Genomic DNA, 25,805 nt, shown 5'->3' on the forward strand with positions numbered 1-25,805 from the left:
GCATGTCGTGCTTATTTGTGTCTCTCATGGTATGAGGTAGGCTATATAGCTCCAAGGGTCTTGCCTAAGGACCCACACTGACAGCTCAATGTCACCGTTTAACTTTTTGCCCTAGCCCCCAGCCTGGCCTCGAACCCGGGTCTCTCGGGTGGAAGACTGGTGACTTACCTATTGATACAGTCAGCTATATAGCTCAATATAAAAAAAAATATATATATATATATTTTTTTTTTTTTGTGTGTGTGTGTCATAGTACCCCCAAGAATTTAAAATTACTTTTGCCCCTGCTTGTGACTCCTTTCTGGACGCCTTCGAGTCTCCCCAGAGACTTCTTGTTTCAAGCCCAGAGGGGATCCCATTCGTGACGCTGAGAGCAATACTCACCGGACGCCCGAATCCGCTTACATCCCTCTGTTAGAGAGCCCTCTGTGCGTCTCCAGCAGAAGCCAGCCCCGAAGCTCTTTTGGGCCCCTCTCCCTAACAAATCTGTCCGCCCTCTGACACCAATCTCTCTCAGAGTCAGGCTCCGTTCCTAACCACAACCTGGTACAGGAACCCTTCCCTGATCTGAACCCATTACTACAAGTAAGCTCAGAATCCAGACTAGTAGTCTGTTTTCCTACTGTCATTAAACTCACCACCACTCTCCTTTGTGTGCAGCGTTGCCGGTCTTCCCAACAGCAGCCTCCCGTCTATGGATGTTTTGGCTATTTATGATCTTTGTCCTGACCCCAGCATGACTAAAACCCAGCATGACAAAAATAGCATCAGAAGAAATGGCAGAAGCAGAAGCTCTACCATAGTATTGGGCTGCTGCAGCGAGAACAATTCCAAAATATATGTGGAGCGTGGGGTAAATAAAGTTGCCAAAACAGAAGACGGAGTAATGACCATTTCATGAGTGTGCACAGACGCAGACTTCAGTACTTTTAACAATGATTCAATGCATCAGACAACAACATGGTTATAGAAGAGCCACTGAAAAAACTTGATATCTTACTTAATCCTAGATTTCTCATAAAAAAAAAATCAGACTTCTGAGATTGATGTTGGAAATATTTTTAAGTTATACATACTTAATAAGAGGAATAAAAAAATTAACTTAAATTTTTTATGCAAACAACGTAAAAATGTGTGCATTTGTGTGCACTTGTTGCAATTACAGCTCAAATTTTGGGGGGATATTTCTGTTCTGCTTTGCAAACTATCCTGGTGATCACTATTGATCTCATAACACCTTTAATCTTCAGACTAACTTGATATCATTTCAGAAACTTCCGGATAAGCTTGTGGAGATTTAATGCAGAAACTAAACCAAAGTAGGATAGTGACCAGATAGAAACATGTACACTCACATTAGTTTCCTAAAAACAAACAGGACCTCACATTGTTAAACCTCATTGCTAAGGTCAGAATATAACCTTTACAACTGAAAAGGTCTTCAGCATTTGTAAGTATTGTTCAGTTAATAAATATATGCATCAAAAATACATTAATTCTCTTTTACAAGGACACAGTCAAAGATAAAAAAAAATCTTTACAAATCTTCAGTAGACCTTTTTGTTAGAATACTAGACAGACTGCAACTTTTTTTTGCAGGATTAACTCAACTATCAGAATTTTTTTAAACGTCCTTTTATTTGCTTCTGCTGACGCTAGCATCCTGAGCCTGAAGCATCAATTTGGACAAACATTTAAAGAACCTTGTTAGCTTACAACTGAACACATTATTCTAATTATGCTCATGAGAAAACACTGCTTTGAAATAAAAACAGTCCTAAAATCTGGACATGTTTTTGGTCAGAACTCAGGAAAGAGGTATTTGAGTGGCTAGAAATGAAATGAGGGGAAAAAAAACTTTAATCGGTGACTCTAGCATGTGAACACTTTATAAAGACAGTGATTTTCAAAGTCTGTTCAAAGGGAAATGCAACGGTTTTCAAAAATTAAGCTTCTTTCTGCTAATCAAGTTTCTGCAAAGTTTCTACGCAGAAAATGTACTTTAAATAACAAAAAAAGGCTACTACAGTAACAACTGAAAATTGTGTTACAGTAAATCATGTTCAATAAACTGAATAAATACATGATGGACAGGTTTTATAATCCAGAACACAGGCTACTTAAGGGTTTGTGACTATTAAATAGAAGAAAAACACAAGGTAGCATAATGTAGAATATCTGAAGTTATATATTCCCACGTTGGGCGCCACCTTGTTGTTTCGCAAGACAACTCCCCCGCCCCCTTCTCTCTCTCTCTACTTCCTCTTCTCAGAGGAGGGAGATGTGCTACCAGCTCTCCATCTAACGCAGTGGTTCTTAACCTGGGTACGATCGAACCCCAGGGGTTCGGCGGAGCCTCTGCCGCGGAGGTAAAGACACATTTGTGTAAAGTTGTGATGACGCCCCGCTTTGCCATCACTTGCTGCAAAGGATCACGTTACATTGCTTAGCCAATCAGCGCTGCGGAGGAGCCCTGATTGAAGGAGCCCTGATTGAAGGAGCTCCACTCTCAGCATGGATTTGAACTTTTGTCTTTAATTACTTCAGCAAAGCTCACAGTGTTTACCAAATTCTATAGTCTAAATCTGCTCCTTAGTCATATCTTTTCGGGGTTGGTACTGCCTCTAGTGGTGTGGGGGTGGTTACACAGCTAATATAATTACATTACTAAATCAGAATACCGCACATTATTTTGTGTGGGGGGGGGTGGGGAGGTATGGAATAAGAAGGGTTCGGTGAATGCGCATATGCAACTGGGGGTTTCGGTACCTCAAAAAAGGTTAAGAACCACTGATCTAACGGGTGAATTGAGTTTCCTAAATCTGATGGGATTTACCATGTCCAGAACTGAAGTAAACTCTGTTTAAGCTGGCATCGAGAAAGACTAGCCTGGTTTCTGACGACCTCTCCATCCAGATGTCCCACCTTCTTCACCCTGTGAATTAGCCAGATTGAGCAGCCTGCAATCAACTAGCTTCACAGAGCACACCTGTTAACGGTCGCTCTTTCTCTTTATTACAACTTGCACTTGTTACTGAACCAGGTTGGTTTTAGTGACTCGGGCGAGTCCCAAGGGTGTTGTTTTGGCTAAATGCAACCTATAAAAATTTTTCCACTTTTTCCTGCCAAAATCAAACTTCATAGCTATTTTATGACCATCAAAGAACTTTAAGGTGACTCATTAATTGAATGTCCACGTCGTTTAGATTTTCTTAATGCTAATTATTTTATTAGTAAGGCAATTTTGCAAGGGTCAGTACAGCTTAATTCAGTAGCAGAAATAATCAAATAAGTAAAATCAATAATCTAGCCTATCTTTCCCTAATGCTGACACTGAAAACTAAAAAAGGGAAACTTTGAGAGAGACGTACAGAGTTTGATCCACTCTAGATTGATCCCTCTGAGTTTTGTTTTTTTCATGCATGTTAATGAACTCTTTGGGCATATTGTTGAAATATGTATATGACCAAACTGTTTGCTTTAACAGATGACTTTTTAATCAACCAAATAACCTGTTATATCACATTTTCCAACCTCTCCTGTCATGTGACTTGAAAAATTGGCACAAGCTTTATCAGCATGTAGTTCATATTTGATCAAAACCAGGTTGCAGTTTTTAAGAAGAAGATTGCAATCTGGATACCTTTTTGAAGTTTCTATATTTTCTGCCCTCTTTTTCATGTTTGGCATGCCATATTCTGAACTAATCAGTATAACGTTTTTGCTAAATAAAGTAAAAAAATAAAAACTTAAAAGTCAGACAATTTAAAAAAAACTTTTAAGCCCATATGTAAAAATAAGTAAATATATTAAACTTTTTTTTCAGTTAGTGACTTTATTTTTTTTAGCAATTTTTAAAAACATAAAGGGAAATACATGACTCCAGAAATTTAGTTCTAAAACACCATTTTATTTTTAAGCCACATGTATGATCTTGGTACAATTTCAAATTCTTTCAATGACATTAATGTTTTAATAAATCTACACATTAGCAGAAATTTTGCACAGTTTACATAATTGCTGTGATTTATTTATTTTTACACATTTCTAGGCAATAACCAAAGAGTAGCCAAATTAAATGTTTTTTGGTGCATCATAGGCACCAAATAATAGGTAGGAAATAGATTAATAGGTGGAAATCTTTGAGATCTGAACAGGCCAGAATGTCAAAAAGAAAAAGAACTGAACAGTATGTCATACATCATCCAGTAAAACACAATGTTACAAACACTTTCTAAACAGTCTTCAGGGAAAGCAAAAACAAGTACATTTTCCTTATTCTTTGAAACAAATCTTACTGGAATCCACCATACATTCCTCTGACCTTGTGCTTTTTAGCAACAAACAGACATGTTACTCATATTGGGTTTTAACAAATATTGGCATTTGACAAATACTGAAATCAAAATTTGCCGATGGCAGATAAGATTATTTTGCCCTAATGGGTGCAACAAAGAAAAACAATGTAGGATTCCATCATGGCTTTAAAAAAGCCAACAGTTAAAAACTCTTTCTACTTACTCCTTCTTCTGATTGGCTAAGAGCGAGGCCTCCCACTGCTGTGTCATGATGTTCTGACGACGTGGAACTGAAAACAGGGAAAGGGGGAACTGGAAGGAGGGGGAAATTCAGCTAAACCACTGAAGCAAAAAGCCATGGATTAATGGATGGATGGATGGACGGACAGACGGATGGAGGAGCATGATTGAATAAAGAATGAGGGTGTAACAGGTAGAAAATGAGAAAAACCATGAACAAACTGATAAACATAATCAGTCCAATTGATTAACAAATCAGAAAGTTCACAATACAGTGCAACAAATGAATAAATGAATGAGAGAAGAAAAAAAATCAGTTACCCAACAGAAAAATCTTATAACAAATAATGAGTCAAGTTATACAATAAATCATATTAACTCTTGTTAGTTTGAAGAAGACTGTTAAAAATAGATTATAATTATTTTTTTATGTTAGATTATGTGGTTGTCTGCCTCTCCAATGTATTTGTGAGTGGGAATGGATGAATGTGACCCTAGTGCAGGGGTCTTCAACTCCAGGCCTCAAGAGCAAGTGTCCAGCATCTTTTCAATATGTCTACGAAGAAACACACCTGAATCAAATAATGGAGCATTAGAAGGACTCTGCAGAACACTAACATGCTGAGGAGGTAGGAAATGCAAGCCTCTCCTGGTTGCATTCATATCTCACAAACAGGCAACAATTCATCGGCATCAATATTTGTATCTCCTCCCAAGGTGTTCCCCAGGGTTTGGCGTTTGGCCCTCTACTCTTGGTCCTGTAAAAGATAGCCCTAAGTTCCATCATCCACATTCACTGCTATGCCGACGATGTCCAGCTCTACATCTCCACCAAATCTATCAAACTGCATGTGACAGCTGTCTCTACCATCACACCGAGATGTGAATGGTAACTTAATTTCTTCTTGTTTTGAGTTACCAGTTTCCTTTGGAGCTGCTGCTGGAGTGGTGCATTGAAGAGCTCCAGCTGATTGCTGTCCTTAAATGGCTGGCAAACCTCCTCAGCAGGTCATTCCATTTGTTTGGTAGGGGAAGGGGAAATTTGGTTTTCTTTAGTTTAATTTTACTATTTCTTTAATATTTCTTCTTTTTGGCAGTTAGTTCAGTTCTAGTAGTATTTATTTCATTTAAAAATGTAGTATTGTGTTAACCAGTATTTGTATAAGTTTTTGTATGTTTAATTACCCCCTTGTGTGTCAGAGGTCTGATCAGCCACTATTTAAGTTCCCTTCATGTCTTGTTTGTTTGGTCAATTTTGTGATTGAGTTCTTTGTGTTACTACCAGAGTTGTAGTTTGTTATGTTGACCCATAATTTATGGATTGTTGGGTCCAATTCATAATTTTAGAATAATTTTTGGATTTTTTTGTAAGAATTTTGTAATATTCTGTAATAAATTAAGAATATTTTTTGGAATCCATTCAGCGTTTCTCTGGTTGGTCTGTGTAAAACACTCACACTGCATCTCACTCCATCCTGGCCAGCTGTCTTACTGAGATAAAATTATGGTTGCACTTAAAGTTCTTCAAACTCAACTGACAAGTCAGACATCAACATCATTGGTCACCAATCCCTTATGTAAACAGGATATTTTTTTTTTCATTTTTGTTAGATTCACTTTTATTTATTTTTACTTAAAAGTAAATACTCTTTTCCTTATTTTCTTTAGCACAAAAATTAACCAAACAAGAACAACGCCATTCTGTATTTGTTCTCGCGTGGTTGTGACCTGGTGCTGTTACATCAGCGTCTTAATAGGCAGCTGCCACTGTAGGAGAGCAACCTATCTAGGCTGCTCTCCTACAGTAGCCTGCTGCAGGTAGGCTTCTAGCTGATCGTAAGCCTTTAGCAAATGTCTATAGTGCTGTCTGTTACTCATATGCCTCTCAACCTTCAGATAAATGATTGTGGATCAAGACGTTCTATCAATCACGAGCTAGCATGCTAGCATAAGCTCCTGGCTATTGTTGGGCTCGGTCAGTGTAAACAGATCTGAGTGTGTTTATTCACCTGGATTAAGCATTTAAAGTAAAAATATTTTGAATGTAAATCACTATCCACTGTATGTTAAAAGGAAATGAATGAGTACTCGCATGAGTGAGTTCTTATATAAACTCATTTCACTACAGTGAAAAGGAAAACATGTACATGTATGATTTTGTTTGACAGAAAAAAAACCCAGATTGATCAATCAGGCCTGTTTTTACACAGGCCAGTTTCCCGTTCCAGGATCCCGTTTCCAGATCCAGGTTCAGTTCTAGATTGTCTGTTGCCATATGGACCAGACTGGTGTGCTAACCCATACAGCGAATCTCCTCCTCCTTCCCATCTGTAGAAGACATTCACGCCACAGACAAACCTTCATCTTCACCCTGGACTGGACCGCACTGAACTGAACTGGATCCTTTTCTTTTTTCATCAATTCTCTCACTTCCATCACGGAACTGAACTGGTTAAATTTCTTGGTTAAAGGAAAAAATATTTTGATTTCATGAACAATTTTGAATAACTTGTCTGTATATATTGTAAATATCAATAAATTTCACTAGTTTTGCGCCATTTTGTTGTCAGTGTGTTTTTACAACTTACCACTCCCTCCAGCCGTTGAACCCAATAATTTTTCTGATTTAATTTTGATTTATTACTCAATCATTCTAAAATTCAAATAAGTAATATATATAACCACAAGTGGTGGAGAAAGTACTCAAAAAATGTACTTAAGTAAAAGTACAAATACACACTAAAATGTACTTAAGTAAAAGTAAAACTACCACATTAACATTTGTACTTAAGTAAAAGTAAAAAAGTACTGGCTTTTAAAAATACTTGAGTATTAAAAGTAAAAGTACTTGCTGAATGGATTACCTAATCGCTAATATCATTAAGTGTACCGATTGTTTTTAATTTTAATACATTAGAAATTTGCCATTTTAATTAACAATGCCACAGATAAAGCATGTTTTTATTGTGTTTACTCTGTAACAGTTTAGACTTATATATGTGATTCTATGCGTCATAATTTCAGGGATGGAAACATCTTGTCTCCTGTCCTAACATAACATGAACTTCACTTTTTTTGCCACTAGTGGCATTTATTTTTAAAGAAATCAAAACAGAAAGTGGATGGAAAGAAGGTGGGTGGGAGAGGACAGGCAACCAAGGAGCCAGTAGCAGAGTTGTAGTCAAGACCACCTAACTCAAGACCAAGTCAAGACCAGCACCCCGCACTACGTTACACAAAAAAAAGTACTTTTACCTATCAAAATTGCTTCTCAAATTGATCTGAAAGATCCACATTTCCATAAAAAAAAACTAGATATTAAATACTTGGAGCTGAAATGAATTTAATCAGTAAAGATCCGTTCAGAAGAATCGGATCGTTCCTAAATGTCATATCAATGCAGACTTTGGTCACAGCCTTGTCCCATATTTGCGACACCTCAGTCAACACCTCCACACAATAATTCAGCATGAGTGACAACTTTTTTCATCGCAGTTGCAACATGCGTCTCTGTACAGCTAGCTAACACGGAGCTTACCTTTCTTTAAGCTTTCCTTCCAAGTGACGCTAAAAGTTGGACAAAGTCCCCACCGTCTGTGAAAGCGAAGCGCTGCCGATTTTACCTGCTGCCATATCAATTTATGCAGGGCTATTATATTTACTGACGATTAGACAGACATCTCCTCCCGCTCAGAGGAAACCACTGCGCATGTCTTGGAGCTTCGCGTGCGAGTAAAGGTGGAGGCGATGGGTGACAACAGACACTTAAGTCACGTTATTGCTCGGATTTTACGGCGCCACCTTAAGTCCCTGAACTTCACATTTTAACGGAAAAAAGCTCAACGCGACTTGGATGTAACGAGTAACGCGACACTTTTGTAGAAATGTAGTGAAGTAGAAAGTACAGATACTTACTGTAAAATGTAGTGGAGTAAAAGTAAAAAGTATCCATTATTAAATCTACTTAAGTACAGATACACGAAAATTGTACTTAAGTACAGTAACAAAGTACTTGTTACTGTATGGTAACAAGTACCATTCACTTGATGGTGAACCACTTGATTGTCAAGTCTTCAATGGGCTGGAGTCTTCAATAAACTCCAGCACATAAAAATTCTGCTGCTCACCCACACACGCTTCCATGACCACATCACCCAGAAGCTCCCTGTCTCTCACCACATCCAGCCATCTTACCCATAAACATCACCAACATGCTCCACCGTCACACTTCTTCCTGCAGCCTCCACTCCTCTAATGCCAATCAATTCAATTCAATTTAAATAAATACAATCAATTCACAACAAATGTCATCTCAAAACACTTTACAAAAATATAATTTCAATTCAATCACACATACATTCCAATTAATCCTATTTATCAAACAGGATGCTCAATTAAAGGATAGATGCTTGAACACAGTAGACAAAAAAGTTTATTTCTAAGTCTTAGAAAGAAACTTAGAAGCTAAGAAAATCCAGGACATTGCATCATTGCATCAAGTCATTGACTTGCAACATTCACTCCTCCTGGACGAGCACTTAGCGACAATCATTTGCATTGTCATTGACTTCGCAGCAATCCCTCATACCAAGAATATATGTGACAGTGGAGAGGAAAAAGTACCTTTAAACAGGAAAAAAAAAATCAAGCAGACACTGTCTCAGTACAAGCACCCATCTGCCACGACCGACTGGGGGTTTGATAAGGCAGAGCAGAATGCACAAGAAACAGATGAACTGATGTAGGATTATTTTTGATGTTCAACCGCATGTCTCCTTCACATAGGACCAAGCACTGGACCAAGCGTGATAGTTTTCCTTCTCTCTTGCTGCACCCACCTTTGGGAACTTTCTGCCCAAAGCACTTGTGACTGAACACATCTATCCACATTCAAATCATTTCTCAAAACACAATCAACAGCTTCTGATGTATGAATAGTGTCCTGTTTTTACCCTTCTAGGTAAGAAAGGGTAAAACAGTGCTATGGATTTAAGTGTTACTTTTTTAAAATTTATTTTGTTTGTTGTACTTAAGTGCTCTGTAATTTTACTTGATTCCTGTAAAGTGTGTTTGATTATTTGAGAATGGTTATGTAAATAAATTATCAATTTTAAACATAAAGACATTTTCACAACACAAAGTCATGCCACATCCAAGTACGTTTGCTATTTCTGACTTTTCTATAATTTCTATAGTTAAGGTGAAGGTTGTAAATCCACAGTGTTCTTCTGCAACAGAACTGGATATGTTGAACTGGATATGTTGTGCTGTGACATCACAGTCACATTTTATTTTAATATTGATCATACTCAATCATCAGGGGTCTCGTTTATAAACATGTCTACACAGAAATGGGATCTGACATTGGCATAGGTCATTTTCCACACAAAGCTTGTGATCTATAAAAAAATCTTTACGGGAACTAGTTTTGGAGAATGTGGGAAACAGACACTAAAATGGGGAATTGAAGCCACACTGCATCATGATTCCTCTCAGACATTTAAGTTCATTCCACAGTCAAACGTTTATTACAGATCAACTTTATCCTAAGCAGTACAGCAGTGTTATTTATGCTATGGTCGTCAAACCTAATTAAATCTTTAATCAAAGTCCGCACAACATCTCAACAAAGTTTTCTTACCATCACCTTCCTCTCCCTGGCAGATAACCAACGTGATGTGGGCTCCAGATTAACACATAAAATGTGTCAAAGTCTGAGACTATCAAACCTCAGTTTTGGGGCAAATGTACACTTTAGATCCTATACAATGTTTTATGAATGAGAGCCCTGGAGATTACTATTCATAACGTATATCAGTGCCCCAAAGTGGTGCTGGTTAAGACACCAGGCCCATGGTAAGGATGAGGGGACAGAACCGCACCGTCTAACTATCGGATTATGGGCAAGAAAATATAGTTTTTCCAACATATACTGGTTTGTGAATAAAAACATACATCTAATGTTGACGTTAGAAAAATTTTATTTATTTTTGTAATTATCCTCGCAATAGCGGGGCTTGCATCAAGTCATTGACAGTCAGATATTATTAGGATTTATTGAGTAAAATATCAGCAAATTTGCTTATTTCACCACATACTTCATAACCAGTGGCCTTCTCTCCTATGGTCTGTTTAAAAACAGACCAGAGCAGACAGCGGACTGCTGTTGTTGGCAGCTGACTGCTGCCAACAACAGCTCCTGACAGAGCGTGAGGACTGTCAGCAGCAGAAACCCCTCAACAGCAACGTATACCTATCGAGGGAAACAGACTACATTTGCCCCCACATGATGACGTCGATGCAGTATGATCCAATTAAATATTAGATTTTTGATTAATATGGGTTGTTGCAATGTTGTTGTACAATGTTATAAGATCTTGTTCAATATGCCTCTTTTTAACTTTGAATTGGAGACGAAGGTCTCTACACGGCCCTGGAGAGTAGTGATCAGATTGTATATCTTGAATCATCAGACTTATAAACAGATGTACATTAAATATTTTTTGTTTTACTTTTTACTTCTATGTTGAGTCAGCATAAATACAAGCTCTAACGTTTATGTTTGCATGTGTGTGCGTGTCTGCCAACCTTGTGGTCACAAGACAAACTAGAGCGTTCCATTTTCCGAGGTCTGGAAGGCGATGATGGGGAGGAAACAGATCTGTCTGGAACCACTGGCACTAGAATCAGTAATTAGATTAGGATACAAATAAGAATAAAGAAAAACAACAAATATATCTAAAAACAATATGTGGGTTCTACATTATAGAAAGAAACTGTTGCTTCATACATATATTTTACATAGACACTACATACCACTGAAAGTGATGTTTTCTTTTAGGCTTGGTGACACCAGGACAGTGTCATACCTCTCTCTTCCTGTCCTCCACGCTTCCTCTTGTTTTCTTAGCCACAGTTCCTCCCTTTGTCTCCTCCACTCCTTTTCTCTCTGCCTCACCATCTTGATCTCTTGCTCCACTAGAGAATGACTGCTGATGGAACGCAACTTGAAGAATGGATTAGAAGAGAAAGTACTCTCTTGTGTCTCTACAGGCGGAGGGCCAGTGCTCAGGCAAAATTCAGAAACACTGCGAATGATCAAATTGGAGGTCTCCACCACAATGACGTTTTCTGAGGGTGCCACATCAAGACTGGGAGACCAATCTGAGAGGCCACTGATGGCAGAGGAGAGCAGGTAGTTCCTGGAGCTGGAGCCAGAGGAGTCGGGTTCAAGAATGATGACGTTTTTGGCTGTCATTTCATGATACATTGATCGGGGGAGAGAGGAGGAGCAGGAGGGGGATGGAGAGATGGACAGAGGAGGGGTTTGGAAGACTGGAGGTCTGGGCATAGAGCCTTCTGTTCTTAGGGTGTATAGACTGAACGCAGAAAAAAGAACAAAAATGAGAAATCTGAACAGTCAATGCACAGGCTTGATGAGCCCATACAATCTTAACCTATTTTATTTACGGTATCTTACCTGGGTACCGTCAGGTCCTGAGCAATCATTCCCCTCTCCCTTCGGTGCTGTTCTTCTCTTTCTAATGTCAGTTGGATCTCCCTCTCCACAGAATTTTCCGTTTCCTCCAGAGCGCTGCGAAACGAAGAGTCATCCAAGACTGAGTCCTCAGAACCGGGGGACAGGGTGAAGGACAGAGAAGGTTCTTTGGACATGGGGGGTTGAATTTCCCTTGTACAGGACAAGAGGAAATCCCACTGAGGTTACGAAGAGATTAGCCATACTAAAAACGACAAATATTTCATATCTTGATGCCAGCGAGATAACTCATCCAGTTGTGAAATAAGGAAGGCAGGTTTAATTTCTAACAACACAAAGACAAATGATCTGATCCACTCCTGGTTTATAATGGGAATATTAACTAAAACAAGAACACAAAAGGTTAATCTGAAAATAAAAACTAAGCTAAAATCTTAAGGCTTTAAACTTATCATGTTTAAACTAATTCAATTTGCCTGGTTGGATGGATTGGTCAGTCGTGCTATATTCTTCATAATTGAAGAGAGGGCCATACTAGAAAGAAAGATAGAAAAAGAAAGAGAGAGAATAGAAAAAGCCACAATAAAGGTTTGTTTTAATGTTCCTTGGGCATGTAATGTTAAAGATTTGTGAAGCTGCTAATAGAAAATTACCTTGAACGGTCCAGTTCAACAGTCAAACAAAATGCTAGGGTCTTTGTGTTTGTGTGAAACTGAGTTTTAAATGTAAATGAGTTGATTCTCCTGCTTGGCTCTGTATATTTTTGAGGTATTTTTGGCTTCAAAATGGTGTGTTTGATAACGTTTGATAATAATTAAAACTTCTCAAAGTTTGACATTGTCTAGCAAAATATTTTTAGGTCAGGCTACATAGCTGCTACATCGATGAGCTATGCTGTAGTTGGGGATATGTTGTTTGCTGCTGAGCATAATCATTTTGTGGCTAAAACAAACATTATTTTTACATCAACTTCTAAGTTATGTGAAACTTCTGTTAAAATCATTTGAAGGCTCAGAATCAGTCCAGTACCAATGCACATTCTCCGGGGGGAAAAAAGACACACCAGGTATAAATTAAATTTTTAGCTAGAGGAGTTACGCTTAAGAGAAATTTATTTAATCAAAGAATGTCATAAATATGTGTGTATGTATTCCATCTTAAGTAAGGCTGCACTGATTGCAGTTTTCTGGCCGATCCCTGGCTACCAATCTTTAAAAAGCCTGGCCTGCCAATTTTGATTTTGGCTGATATTATAATTTTTTGTCTGAAATGTCACTAAATATAGCAAGAAAGTCACTTAGTTGGCAACAGTGGGGTGAATATTATTAACTGCAAATGTGCAGACCTGACCCGGAGGGCCAGTCTGTCAGTCAAACCTCTTACTGTAGAGCAGAAGAGGACCGAGGCTGATTTTTAAACCTTTGCTGATGAAGATAAGATTAGGGGATAAGATCAGCTTCACATGTAAGTATCAGCAGATCACGATCCCCCAAAATTAAGGAAATTGGCACCCAGAAATCAACTGGTCGACAAATCAGTTGGCCAATAAATGTATCCTATATTATACATGTGTACAATGTAAACAGCATTTCCAGAGATGCAATAAGTTTATAGCAGGTGTGTGAATGATCTAATGATTGGATTGCTGATTGCAACCAGTCCACATTGTTAGCAGAACTAGAGGGCCCCAAAACAAAATTTCGCTTGGGGTCCCATGGAGGCTTGGGCCGTCCCTGAGTATGATTCTTTAGTTTTTCAGGTTTTATTATTTGTCCTGGTAGGTTCATAATCACTTAAAAATATATATTCATTTTCCATGAAACATTTCCAAATAATGTTTGATGGACTTTCTTTTTGCAATATAGCTGTATGTTAGAGGTATGTTAATCCAACAGAAATTGACTTGTAACAGACCTTTATTCAGCCCAATGGTTATGTTCATTATTTTACCTTACTGAATATGATATTCATCATTAACTTCTGAAATAGAGGAAAAATATTTCTAAAATGGATCATAACTAAGTAAACGCTAAAGGATATTGATATGATATGATACTGATATTAGCTAGCTAGTGTTGAGGAAAAATGGCTATTTTTAGTGTTTAACACAGTTTAAACCTTTTAGAACAAATTTCTTAATTTTGAACAGGTTTGAATAGAGATCTGCAGGAGAGCTTCGGCTCAGACCCCTGGGGTCTTATCATTAAAGACAGCAGGTCATAAATTAACATATGCAGGAAGGTGGAGGACAGTATCACTTGAATTACTGTGACAAATGGAACTTTGGTTGGTTCACGTAACCAGGATGAGAAGTCTTCCAAACTAACATCTGACATGGTGCAAAAAACTGAATATAACATAAAATGTTCTAAATCACTAACATTTAATTTGTAAGATACTTTTCTTAGTTATTAATAACATGTTTTGACTAAAAATTTTATTATCTTGTTTTAGAATTAATTTAGTCAATGATTAATGTATTTGAAATGATATTATTTTTGACTATATTAGAATCAAATGAAAATGTTTTGTTTAGTATTAGAAAATATTTAGATTTATGGTGAATGAATGTCTTAATTCTTATTTGTTTCTAATTCCTAATTAGAAACAGGAATTGTACTTCATTATTTTCTGTTAATATTGTCTATTGCTTTTGTTTGATATCAGGACTAAACTTTGGAGATGCTGAGTGCAGAAGAACAAAATTGGGTTTTTGGAGATAACTTTTCATTGAATTAAAATACAGTATTAAAGGTTTGTTCCTGGCAGAGCAGAAGAGAAACCAGAATTTCACAGCTACCTGTGAGGTTTCTGCATCTGTTTCTCTTTGCCCAGATGGCTGTAGAGTCGCAGGAGGCCGGACAGTGTTAAGAAAATACATTTAAAATAAGTTAGTTTTAGAATTTATTATAACTTGATTGAAATACCCTAATATAGTTTTAAAATTTATAACATATTCTGACCTATTGATCTTTATTATACTGTAGTTAAAGCAGATTGTTTGCCAACATCTCTGATCTGCTCTTTGTCTGTCTGGAAGCAATCAGTAGGAAGTTCTAGCTTTTCACACTGATCTGTGAAAGCCATAAACCACCAAGAATTCGGAGAGTCTGCTTCTACCTTATGTATATAACACCAAAAGGTGTTTGATCTTGTGAACAAATTGCAGGGACTTTCTAAATTCAAAAAGGGCCAGAGATGCCTTCCAATTGGTCAACTAGAGATACGCCTTATTTGAATACATTAAGAGGAAAACACACCTACAGGTATAAAAGTTTGTGCACAAGGGAAACAATTCAGAAAAAGCTGATTTATTTTACTTCTKCACCAGCTCTTTCTCCAAGGACGTCCTTGATATTTCTCTGTCTTCTTGTCTCAGGTAACAATGTTTGTATCTGTGTTTCTCCAGTTTCCTGTTCTATCTTATACTTTCTTCTGATTGGATTAAATTCTGTAATTCTGTGACGTCAACAGGCATTGTTGTGTTTCTGTCCCCACACGTGGCCACGCGAGAGAACCCAGGATCAACAGGAAGAATCAGAGACAGATTTTTGGGTACATTTAATTGTATAAAAATTCTTCCTTAATGCTAGTCATCTTTTAGCTAACTTTACCTGCATCAAACAGCTTTACTAAACAGTCTGTTAGTTTAGGGGAAAACGGTGAAAAGTTCTTTGCGTTTTGCTGGTTTGCTGCCATGACTCTAACACACCTGTGCAGCTCCGCACAGCAGCACGTGTCCTTCGCTGCCGCACAGGTGTAATCCCAGCGTCGTAACGCTCATGTTGCGTTTAAAGGCGGCTCGGAAAAACAGATTGCCACATGTTAAGAGATTAAACACTTTTAACTGCTGATAAAAGTGACAGAGGACACAGATATGGGAAGTGTGGAAGCCCCTACTGTATCAAATTGACGGAGGGATAACAGAGACTTGGCCATTCTAAGGTAAAAACCCAGCGCACACAGCATTCATGTTTTTTTGTTTTTCTTTTTCATCCAAACGGCTTCCCGCGCCCCTCTTGCAATGGCATGGCGCCACAGTTTGGGAACCTCTGATGTATGCTATTCTGACAGCGTATGGTAATCTGATAGAACAACGACTCTCAGTGACACTCCAGTCCTATCTAATATGTAAAGACCCGTGCAGAAGAATCATACTGCTCCTCAATGTCGCATCACTACATTGCAGACTTTTGGACACAGCGTTGTCTCATATGTGCGACAAGTCAGTCAACACCTCCGCACAATTCAGCGCAGTGAATGACAACTTTTTTTCATCACAATGCTTATGTGTCTCTATACAGCTAGCTTTGCTAACATCACGACAACGGAGCTTACCTTTCTTTGAGATACTTTTCTAAGTGACGAAAAAAGTTAGACGTAGTCCAAACTGTCTGTGAAAGCAAAGCGCTGCTGAGTTAGCTGTGGCCATCGGATTTCTGATGATTAATGCATAGCTATTCTTTTACTGACTATTAGATCTTCTGCTGCTGAGAGAAAACCACTGCGTATGTCTTGGAGCGCCGCGTGCAAGTGAAAGGTGAGGGGGGGGTAGAGATGGGAGTAACATAAACACGTAATTGCTTGGATTTTAATCAGTGCGTTTTGCATCCAGTGAAAACAAAGATGTTAACAAATAAACTGGATAGTATGCTGCATGTTCAGTGATATTTTCACAGTTACGTCTCGACTGGTCTTGAAATAAAATGCTGAGTCCTCAGCGCCCGAGGCCGAGACAAGACCGAGACCAAATGCGGTCAAGTCCGAGACGAGACTGAGACCATCAAATAACGGTCTCGAGACCAAGACCGATCTCGAGTACTACAACACTGATATTTGGTATACCCAGTGTGGAACATACATATGTCAAGTTCTGGGCTTTTCTTTAAGAAAGGTCTCTCTCCCCTTCGGCTCCCCGTTGGGGAGTGGTCTGGAGTGGAGCTGCACGCCTGAAGCTTGTTGGGTCATCAGTCAAGAGAGGATTTAAGGAGCCATCGGACCTCTCCTCTCTGCCGGATGATTATCCCTCCACGGTAGTCTCTAGCTCGTCAAAGCCTTCTACAGAAACGCCAGCATTTTGTGATTTTCTCGAGGAAACCTCTGCCTGTTGTCAACCCTCCTCACTAGCTCTCTGTTCTTTCATTTTCAGGATCTGGTCAGTTTCCATCGGCGACTCTGCCTGCAGCTCTCAGAGCCTCACCTGCCTGCCCGCTCCAGCCCACTGCTCGTTGCCCACTCCCCGTCGGAAAGCCTTTCAAGAAGACGTAAGCCTAAAACCCCGGTTACCCATCGCTCTTTACCCTCCTCTGGCCAGACCATTAACCTGTTCTCTCCGCTTCCAGGCGTGACTCGGACCTAGACCCACGGATCACCTGCAGAACCTTTTATTGTTCTTTTCTAATAAAAATAGTAACTCACCAGTAGTTTCCGGGTCTGATTCTGCATGTGGGTTAGATACCTTCAATCATGACAACATATTTGATACACCACAAAGTTTTTTTTTTCTTCTTTTTTAAAAAGTTTTCTCACTTCTGAAGAATAGAAAGGTCTGTAATTTTTAGCAGGTACAAATGTTTTTTTGTTAGTTTTGTTTTTTTCGGAATAAAAAACTCCAGAATTATTGTATGATTTTTATGGGTTTTTTTCTTTATCGCCTAAAGAAATATTTGAACATGACATACCGGTTAGTTATTTGTTTGTATTTGCCACATGTATTACGTAATTGCACCTGTTTAAGGTAAACGGGTGCAATTGGTGTCAAATTATTTTGACACCAACTCAAATCATTTGAATTGGTGTCAAATTATTTGTTCAAACCATTAACTAAAGTTTTGCAAACATCAAGCTGCGTAGTACCAACTAATCAAAGCCAACCGGAACTTAAATGGGGGTGGCAGCGTAGCCTGAATACCATCCAATTATTGACATGACATTACAAATCAAAACATCAATCTGAATGACAGCAAAGTCTACAAAAAAATCAGACATAACAGGTTTAACATATTCTGTCCACTTGGACCATATTTTATAAAAAGTGTCCCTCTGCACATTGACAGAAAAAGACAGTCTCTCCAATACATAAATCTCCAAATAATTTATGTATTTGGAGACTACATTAATTATATTATTTATGTAATCTCGGGAGCTTCAGTTGTTGGACGTTCCCGTTTAAGCCATTTTCTTGTGAGGACCTTTTTGGTCCCCGCCAATAAAATGTACAAATTTTTTTTTATCATTTTAATTCAGTTTGTCCATCGGTATGTTACATAAAAAAATTGCATTCAAAGGCAAAACGAAAATCAAATGTGATAATGTTCTGTAAATGCTCATGGATTTGAGACCAATATCGCTGGATATATTTTCTCTGACAGTCCCAGAAAATATGGACTGTCACATCTCCAGCAGGTGTCCCCTCTCCCTGATGTCGTTTCTGCTCTGGGCTTATGAAAAATCTTATAATACTTTACAAGCAAAATTCACGCAAAACCTTCGATCTTGTTGTCCATGGTATCTTACAGATTTGGTTTCAATTTTCCTCTGGAATCGTCAGGCTGCCTTCTTTTTCCCACTTCACTTTAACATAAACAGTGCTGTCCTTCTTACAACCCAGGATGGCATTGTACAACCTGTAAATTATTTTCCCTGCTTTTGATTTAGTTAATAATATGTTTCCACAAATCTCAAATTATGTAAATGTACTTTTAGATCCTGATTAAAATCATTTCTGACCTGTAGATATCTGAAAAAGTCATCTGCGCATTAATCATATTTTCTTTTCAAGGTCTCAAAACATTGGAACGGCCCCTTATGGACAAAAGAATAGTAACTAGAAATCCACTTCTTGAATCTATCATCATATTTGGGATGAAATCTGAATCGTATGCGCACCATCTTAAAACTTTTGCTTTGTTCCAGGCAAATATCATTACTTGTGATATTGGTTCATCTGCCAAATGAATTTTGCTCTGCAATTTTGTGTTGGCTTTTATGGCTTTAATCAGTATTGTTTTGATTGTTTCCCCTTCCACATCTTTCCATCCTTCAGTGTAATCCGAACAGCACAAGCTGTCTCAACTGAGCTGCACAATAATATTCTTGTAAACAAGGAAGCCGGCAACATCCTTTTTCTTTCTTTAATTGTAGTGTTTTGTATTTGACTCTGACTTTTTTCCCTTTACAAATGTATTTTGACCTCAACTTATCCCATTCTACTAATTGTTTTGAGGGTATGTGAACTGGCAGGAATTGAAATAAATACAACATTCAGGGAAGGATTTTAATCTAACTGACTCAATCCTGGAGTGTAGATCGAAAAAAGATATGACATTTTATCTTTGTAAAATGTCAGAGTGATCTGAACCTTAACTTCAGGTCGCTCCGTTTCTTGATGTCACAATATATTTTTTACCTGCGAGAGTTTTCCACACTAGGAGAGGGGACTGGATATTCCCGAGTTAGTCTGATATGCTTCCGTCTGTCCGCCATATTGGATTTAACAAAAAAATTATTATATTTGCAATAGATGGACAGCAGTTGGCTGTGTTTTGCCTGATGCATTGGTGTCCACTTCAGTGGTCTGTGTGAATTTATAACATAAAAATCCACAAGAAACTGTTAAGAAAATAAATGTAAAATATGCTAGTTGTAAAAACTTAACCATATGTTCAATATTAGATAAACTTAATGGTGTTTTAAATAAGAAAATTCACTCCAAATTATATCCATGGTTCAATTAGCGTAATCTCTTAAGTAGGATAGTTCTATTGAAACATATTACACTAAATTGAATTAAAATAACTTAGCTTGTAGTTCTCTATAATTTAGAACACAGCTAGTCTCTCTGTGGACTGAGCAGGCATTCACAGGGGGTCGTGGCTCTGTGTGTGAGTTTAACCTTTTGACCACTTAGATAAGATTTAACAGCTGGTGTAAAACAATCTGGTCCTATCAACAGAGTAGAGCTTCCTCTCGGGACAGTGTCATAAAAGACATTTGTCTCCATTCAAAAGAAAATAACACTTCTTTGATCTTAAAAAGTTTTTTACTGGAACATAGTCAACTAGATTTAAATGAACTTAGTTTAAGGACACTCCCCTAATTTGAATACAGCAGAGACAGGAAACACGCCCTCCCTTTAAAAGTATAGGACCTGGAACCTTAACTTCAGATCGCTCCGGGATTACCCGTGATGCTGTCTCCGGGGAATGGTTCGTCGGTGAAATGGTTCCCCATAAGATTGTTTGGTGTGTGGATGTCTGTGGATTCAGGTAAATATTGAATTGGATGCTGGTCTGTAATTTTATTGAGTTTTGTCAGTTTCATTAGTTGTTCGTCTAATAAATGTTGTTTATGTTTGGACTTGGGAAAATGTTTGTCTTTGTCTTTATGGTTCAGCTGATACGGTGAAGGCATCAAGAAATCCGGGCAGAAGAGAGAATAAAACGAGTCAAAAGATTTAAATTATTTTTCTTCTTCTGATTAAAATGAACAAAACACAAGAAAATGGCTTTTAGATAGCTGTGCACTGTAGTGACCACTATGTGTGACAGGGTTAAGATAATACTTTAATTTAAATTATAAAAGAGGCCCAATTGATGTAATTCAGAGCACAAGTTACATCAGCCAGCTTGCGTAATTTAAGGCGAGGAACCTTCCAGAATTTGGAAGGTTCTAGTAGGTTCCCCCCTACCCTCTTTGTTTATCCAAGCGGGGATAATTCCTGCATGTTTTATTAAGATAAGACTTTAATTTAAGTTATAAAAGGGGCACGATTCAATCTGGAAATGAATGATAAGGATTTAATACAATGATAATACACTTTTCAATCAGTTTTCTCCAATCCATGATGTACTGACGTCAAATTTCCATATACTATGTGTGATTAGGGTCAAATTATACAATAAAAACACTTTCCATACGATAAAGCTTTTATATGAGCTCATTACAACAGATGACCGATGCGATAAGGCTTGATTATTTATTTGGGTGGGGCATTTTAATCCATCAAACTCGATTAAAATTTGACCTAAGCCTATGTCCTTATTTATTTATTTATTTATTTGTTTTTTTCAAACTCAGAGGGGGATAGTTATGATTCAAACTCACTTGTTGGCCCTTTGAGGTAAATCTTCTTTTCTGCTATACCTTGTGAAGCAGGAGTTCTTTGGTTTTAAAACTGAGGAATTTTACATTTATATATCGCGGTGGAGCCGAGCATCGCTTGGGGGTTCAGGGCCTAGAGAGCAGTGCAACCGTTCAATGTGTATGTCAAGCTCGTCTTGGCCACCGCCACACCCTCAAGGAACAACTTCTCCACAAAGTCACTCATTGATGTAAAGTCCCGTTCTACTGCCTCAGGTACGCCATAAATGCGTATGTTCTCTCTTCGTGTACGTGTCTCTAGATCCATTAGTTTATCCTCTAGCTTTATCTGTAGCTTTATTATTTCAGTGACACCATCCTCTGTATTTAAAATCCTCTCCGCTTTTTCAATCTGACCCTCAGCCTCATCTGGTCTCGTTTTCATCTTTCAAATTTCTTCTTTGATTTTCCCCAAATGCACATTATTTTCCTGTCGGAAGCAGTGACGTGCGGTCAGGGGTTTGTATTATAAAGTACCTATTTTTTACACAGCTTAACCAATTCTGAAATTTTTTTCTTTAAAATTGCTGGATTTTCGCATTTTCCCATTCAAATGCTCAGAAGTGAAGCCGGTGAGGCAGCAGCGAGCTGAGCCTCACCTGGGATTGCGCAACCTCTTGCTAACTGCACTGGCTGTACGCCGGCAATTAAATGGCTAAAAAAACATGGACTGATTTTCCATAATTTAGGTTATGTATATAATGTATAGTGTTTTTTTGTTACCAACTGTGTGTGTATCGTGTTTTGTGTGTGGAGGAGCGATCAGAAACGGCAGAGAACAGACTCGAGGTGAGGCAGGCAGTTTTCTTGCCTCACCGCTGGGGCCGCTCATGATCCTAGATACTGTGACTCCACAACCACAGAATAAGACACAGCGAGCTAGCCATGGAACTAGCCACACAGTAAATAAGTAAAGTACAGCAATATATTTGTTTCCTTCTCTCTTCCGACGTCAACATGAAAGACTACATTTCTACACTTAAACAGTTTTCTAAAGTGGATTTTCAATTGAAGCAAGAGATAATAACTAAAGGAAGACCAACACCGGAGCTTAAAGTTTTGATTCGAGACAGTTTGATGATTCTCCAACGGAGTAGAAAAGACATGCCGAGGATAGACTTGGCTTTGGATGAACGGATATTTTTATACAGAATTAGGGGTGCATGGATATCATGGATAAGTAAAGGCAAGACAGCAATAAGATGTTTTTATTTAGTTTTTTAATGAAATGTGCGTTTTCTGTGCTACAGTTTGTATGTCTAAATAATTCAGTAAAGTAGAAGCGGTAGCTAATCTACCACAGCAATTATTTTTTAATAAAACATTAAGCCTAAAACGTACTACAATAACAGACTGAATGTTCTGTTCTGTGTGCAAAGTTCTTGAATGTTTTTTGGTGTTAAATCCTAAACCATGAAGTGGCATTGTTGTCAGTTGCTATGGCAACAAGTCTGCGTGTAGTTTGGCGGATACTTCTCTTTCCCTTTGCTGTGGATCATAGCACGAAATGAATAGCTACATTTCTAAGTTTCACTGAGTTAACACGGCTATGGATGACATGTAAAAGATTAGTCTTTTTGCCCCCCAGGTGTTGCATGCCTGCACGAAATTTCCATACATCCAATAACATACATGGTCTTTATATAAGTCGTAAGTCAGTGCCTCACCAGCAAAGAACCTCACCGCACGTCACTGGTCGGAAGCCTCTTAATCACTGCAATACCGTTTCCCATTCCGCCATATTTCCACTGTTGGTTGCTTAGCTCAAGTGAAAAAAATGCAGCCGTAATTCTTTAAAGCAGAGGTTCAAGATGAATAGTGGTAAGCATTAGCTGAAATGTTAGCAATATTTTCTTGGTTTTAAACGTCCACTTTTTGGCCCTACAAAGCATTGGTTTTGAAGTATTTCACTCACCCCAGTTCTTATTCACCTTTATGGATATGTTTTTCGTCATTTTAATAGGGCTGGGTTTTCAATTTCTTAGGTTCTCTCATGAGCCCGTTGACAGAGTGACCATCACGGTGACATTCAAACCAGAATTCCCCAAAGTTTCTTTTAAGATGGACATTTTAGTTTCATTAGTCTTTTTATTTTTCACAATGTAGCATAAGGCTTTTTTTCTATTTCAGGGTTTCCCCCAGTGTATTATAAGCCTGGCAGCCTGTCAACCGCTAATCCTTACCCTAACCCTAATCAATAAATAAAATAAAAAAATCTAAAAAAAAATAAATAAAAAAAATTGCTTCACTTTTCAAATAAGTCGGATTGCAAGCGTCTGTTGCGTTGAGTGTGGAGCAGAATGATTCCTAAAAGTTGGGTTTATAGTAATGCACTCCTGGTGCCTCTGCGCATTGCCTTGCATGCATCAATCCCCTGTGAGGACTTGCTTGATGTCTAAAGTTGACCCCAGCGTGGACGCGAGCACCTCCTTTCACTCAAACTGGACGCACTGGACACTGATCTGTACGATCTGTATTTACATCAATCCCCTGTGAGGACTTGTTTTTCTTTCCAGAGTTTTTCATCAAGGTAGGAGTCAAGTTTAAGTATTAGCTCTACTTGTGCAGCTCTATGACCTGTAGTTGAGCTTTCAGAGATACGTGTTGAGCGAGCTGTGAGAAAGATTTATCTTTGTGAAGAAGGAATTTATGTGTGGGGTGTGCATTTGCAACTCACACGGCACTGTGTCTACGCTGTGTATGTGGTCCCGGTTGACTGGTGCATTAGTGGTTAAGCGGAAATTGAGGAAATTGAGAAATTGATAATATGAAAAATAAATAAATGAAAAATTGGGTTAATGAAAAAGCTAAATTAAAAAATGGTTAAATGAAAAATAGATTAATGAAAAATGGGTAAATGAAAAATAGATTAATGAAAAAAAGGAAATTGAGAAATTGATAATATGAAAAATAAATAAATGAAAAATTGGGTTAATGAAAAAGCTAAATTATTTATTTAACCACATTTTTTATTTATTTCACTCTTTTTCTTCATTTTTTGATTTATTTTACTCATTTTTTTATTCATTTCACCCATTTATTTATTTATTTAATTTTGGCTGAAATGGCTCTCCATAGAGGGGCCCCATAAATGCTAATAATTTAAAACAGACCACAGATACATAAATGTATCACTCGTTCATTGAGATTATCAATGCTGTTAAATTTTATTCAATTGTTTAGGCATAAAGAGCTGTTGCCTTGCAGCAAGAAGGTTCTGGGTTCGATTCCCGGCCTGGGGTCTTTCTGCATGGAGTTTGCATGTTCTCCCTGTGCGTGTGTGGGTTTTCTCCGGGTACTCCGGTTTCCTCCCACAGTCCAAAAACATGACTGTCAGGTTAATTGGCTTCTCCAAATCGTCCCTAGGTGTGAGTGTGTGTGTGCATGGTTGTGTGTCCTGTGTGTCTCTGTGTTGCCCTGCGACAGACTGGCGACCTGTCCAGGGTGACCCCGCCTCTCGCCCGAAACGTTGGCTGGAGATGGGCACCAGCACCCCTCCCGACCCCACTGAGGGAAAAAGGGTGCAAGAAAATGGATGGATGGATGGATGTTTAGGCATAAATTAAATTATTTTAAATTGTTTAACATTTTATATACAAGATTTTAAGGAGCTGTAAAATTTACTTAGTAAAACTTCAAAGAACAATATTCATAGTTAGATTGTTTTGTTACCATAGCAACAATCTGATGTTGTGAGTTTAATCTTTAAATTTACAAATACAAATTAGTAAACTGCGATAATAACTTATTGCTTTTTAGGCTGGCCAATTAAACTACTCCCTTCTCCCATATTTCACTAAATTTAAAACAGTGCTGTTAGAGGTGCTGATATTTTTTTAGCAACAAAAGGGGCCCCTAAGTCAGATTCTGCTCCAGACCTCATACAGCCTTGGACCGGCCCTGCATGATAAGGTAATCTGCAGGGCCGGCAGAGATGCGCAACAAACGGGAGATTTAATTCAAACCTGCTAATGTGGCTTGAGTAGCTCTTCCATTTGGTGTCTGTTGAGTTTTTAATATGCGTCACAGAAACTATTTTGGTTGGTCGAGCTTATGGGACAAGTTTCTCAGATCTCCGTGCGGCTGCGCGTATTAACTCTAAGTAGACAACGCATTTGATATGGTTTGATGCATTGTGTAACCGGAAAAATACTATTAATAATAATAATAAAATAATATAAAATCAGCGTGATGCGTGTCTCCGAGGAGAGCGCGAAAGCTCCTCACCGGCTGAACCTGCATGATGAGGTTAGCGCTGCTCGTTATCCACAAACTCTCCGGCCAACCGGGACCACAGACATAAACTTTACAGGAAAGACAGACACAGAGCCACATGCTAGGCAGCGCATTAAGATGTAAACACCGCCGTACTTTCTGCTTTAAACACTGTTCGTTCACAAAGATAAATCATTCTCACCGCTCCACAACAGCTGTGTGAAGCTGACACCTCACCCACGTCAAAAAATCCAGCAAATAGTCTGAATGGTTAGTGCTCCGTTTGTGCAGGTTTGTGCCGTTAAAATTTTYGTTTGTGCAGTTTTGGTTTCTGAGATATTAAACATTATTTTTTAGGTCATCTAGAGTTCACCATCCCCCCATATCGCTCCAAAACAAACCAAAGTGGGCTA

At 38.3% G+C, this 25,805-nt stretch overlaps 1 protein-coding gene and 1 long non-coding RNA gene across 7 annotated transcripts in view; one reads left to right on the plus strand and one right to left on the minus strand.

Annotated features, from left to right (window-relative positions):
- Nucleotides 1-3,889: 3,889 nt before the first annotated feature.
- LOC103479207 (uncharacterized) overlaps nt 3,890-25,805 on the minus strand; it is a 71,402-nt gene continuing 49,486 nt past the window's right edge. For 3 of the 6 annotated variants that reach the window (XM_008433507.2, XM_017309993.1, XM_008433508.2), the window contains 4 exons: nt 12,019-12,228; nt 11,355-11,917; nt 11,127-11,218; nt 3,890-4,632 (listed from right to left, as the gene is read on the minus strand). In XM_008433507.2, coding sequence (XP_008431729.1) covers nt 4,501-4,632; nt 11,127-11,218; nt 11,355-11,917; nt 12,019-12,228 — 997 coding nt within the window. In that variant the 3' untranslated portion in view covers nt 3,890-4,500. Of the gene's footprint in view, nt 4,641-11,126; nt 11,219-11,354; nt 11,918-12,018; nt 12,229-25,805 lie in introns of all 6 variants that reach the window. The other 3 variants (XM_008433510.2, XM_008433511.2, XM_008433512.2) reach the window with 3 other exon arrangements.
- On the plus strand, nt 4,547-7,096 carry LOC108167093 (uncharacterized). Its single transcript, XR_001777489.1, has 2 exons — nt 4,547-5,167; nt 5,256-7,096. It is a non-coding gene; the product is annotated as an uncharacterized LOC108167093 (long non-coding RNA).

The sequence above is a fragment of the Poecilia reticulata genome, linkage group LG17 (genome assembly GCF_000633615.1).
Source record: "Poecilia reticulata strain Guanapo linkage group LG17, Guppy_female_1.0+MT, whole genome shotgun sequence".
NCBI lineage: Eukaryota > Metazoa > Chordata > Actinopteri > Cyprinodontiformes > Poeciliidae > Poecilia > Poecilia reticulata.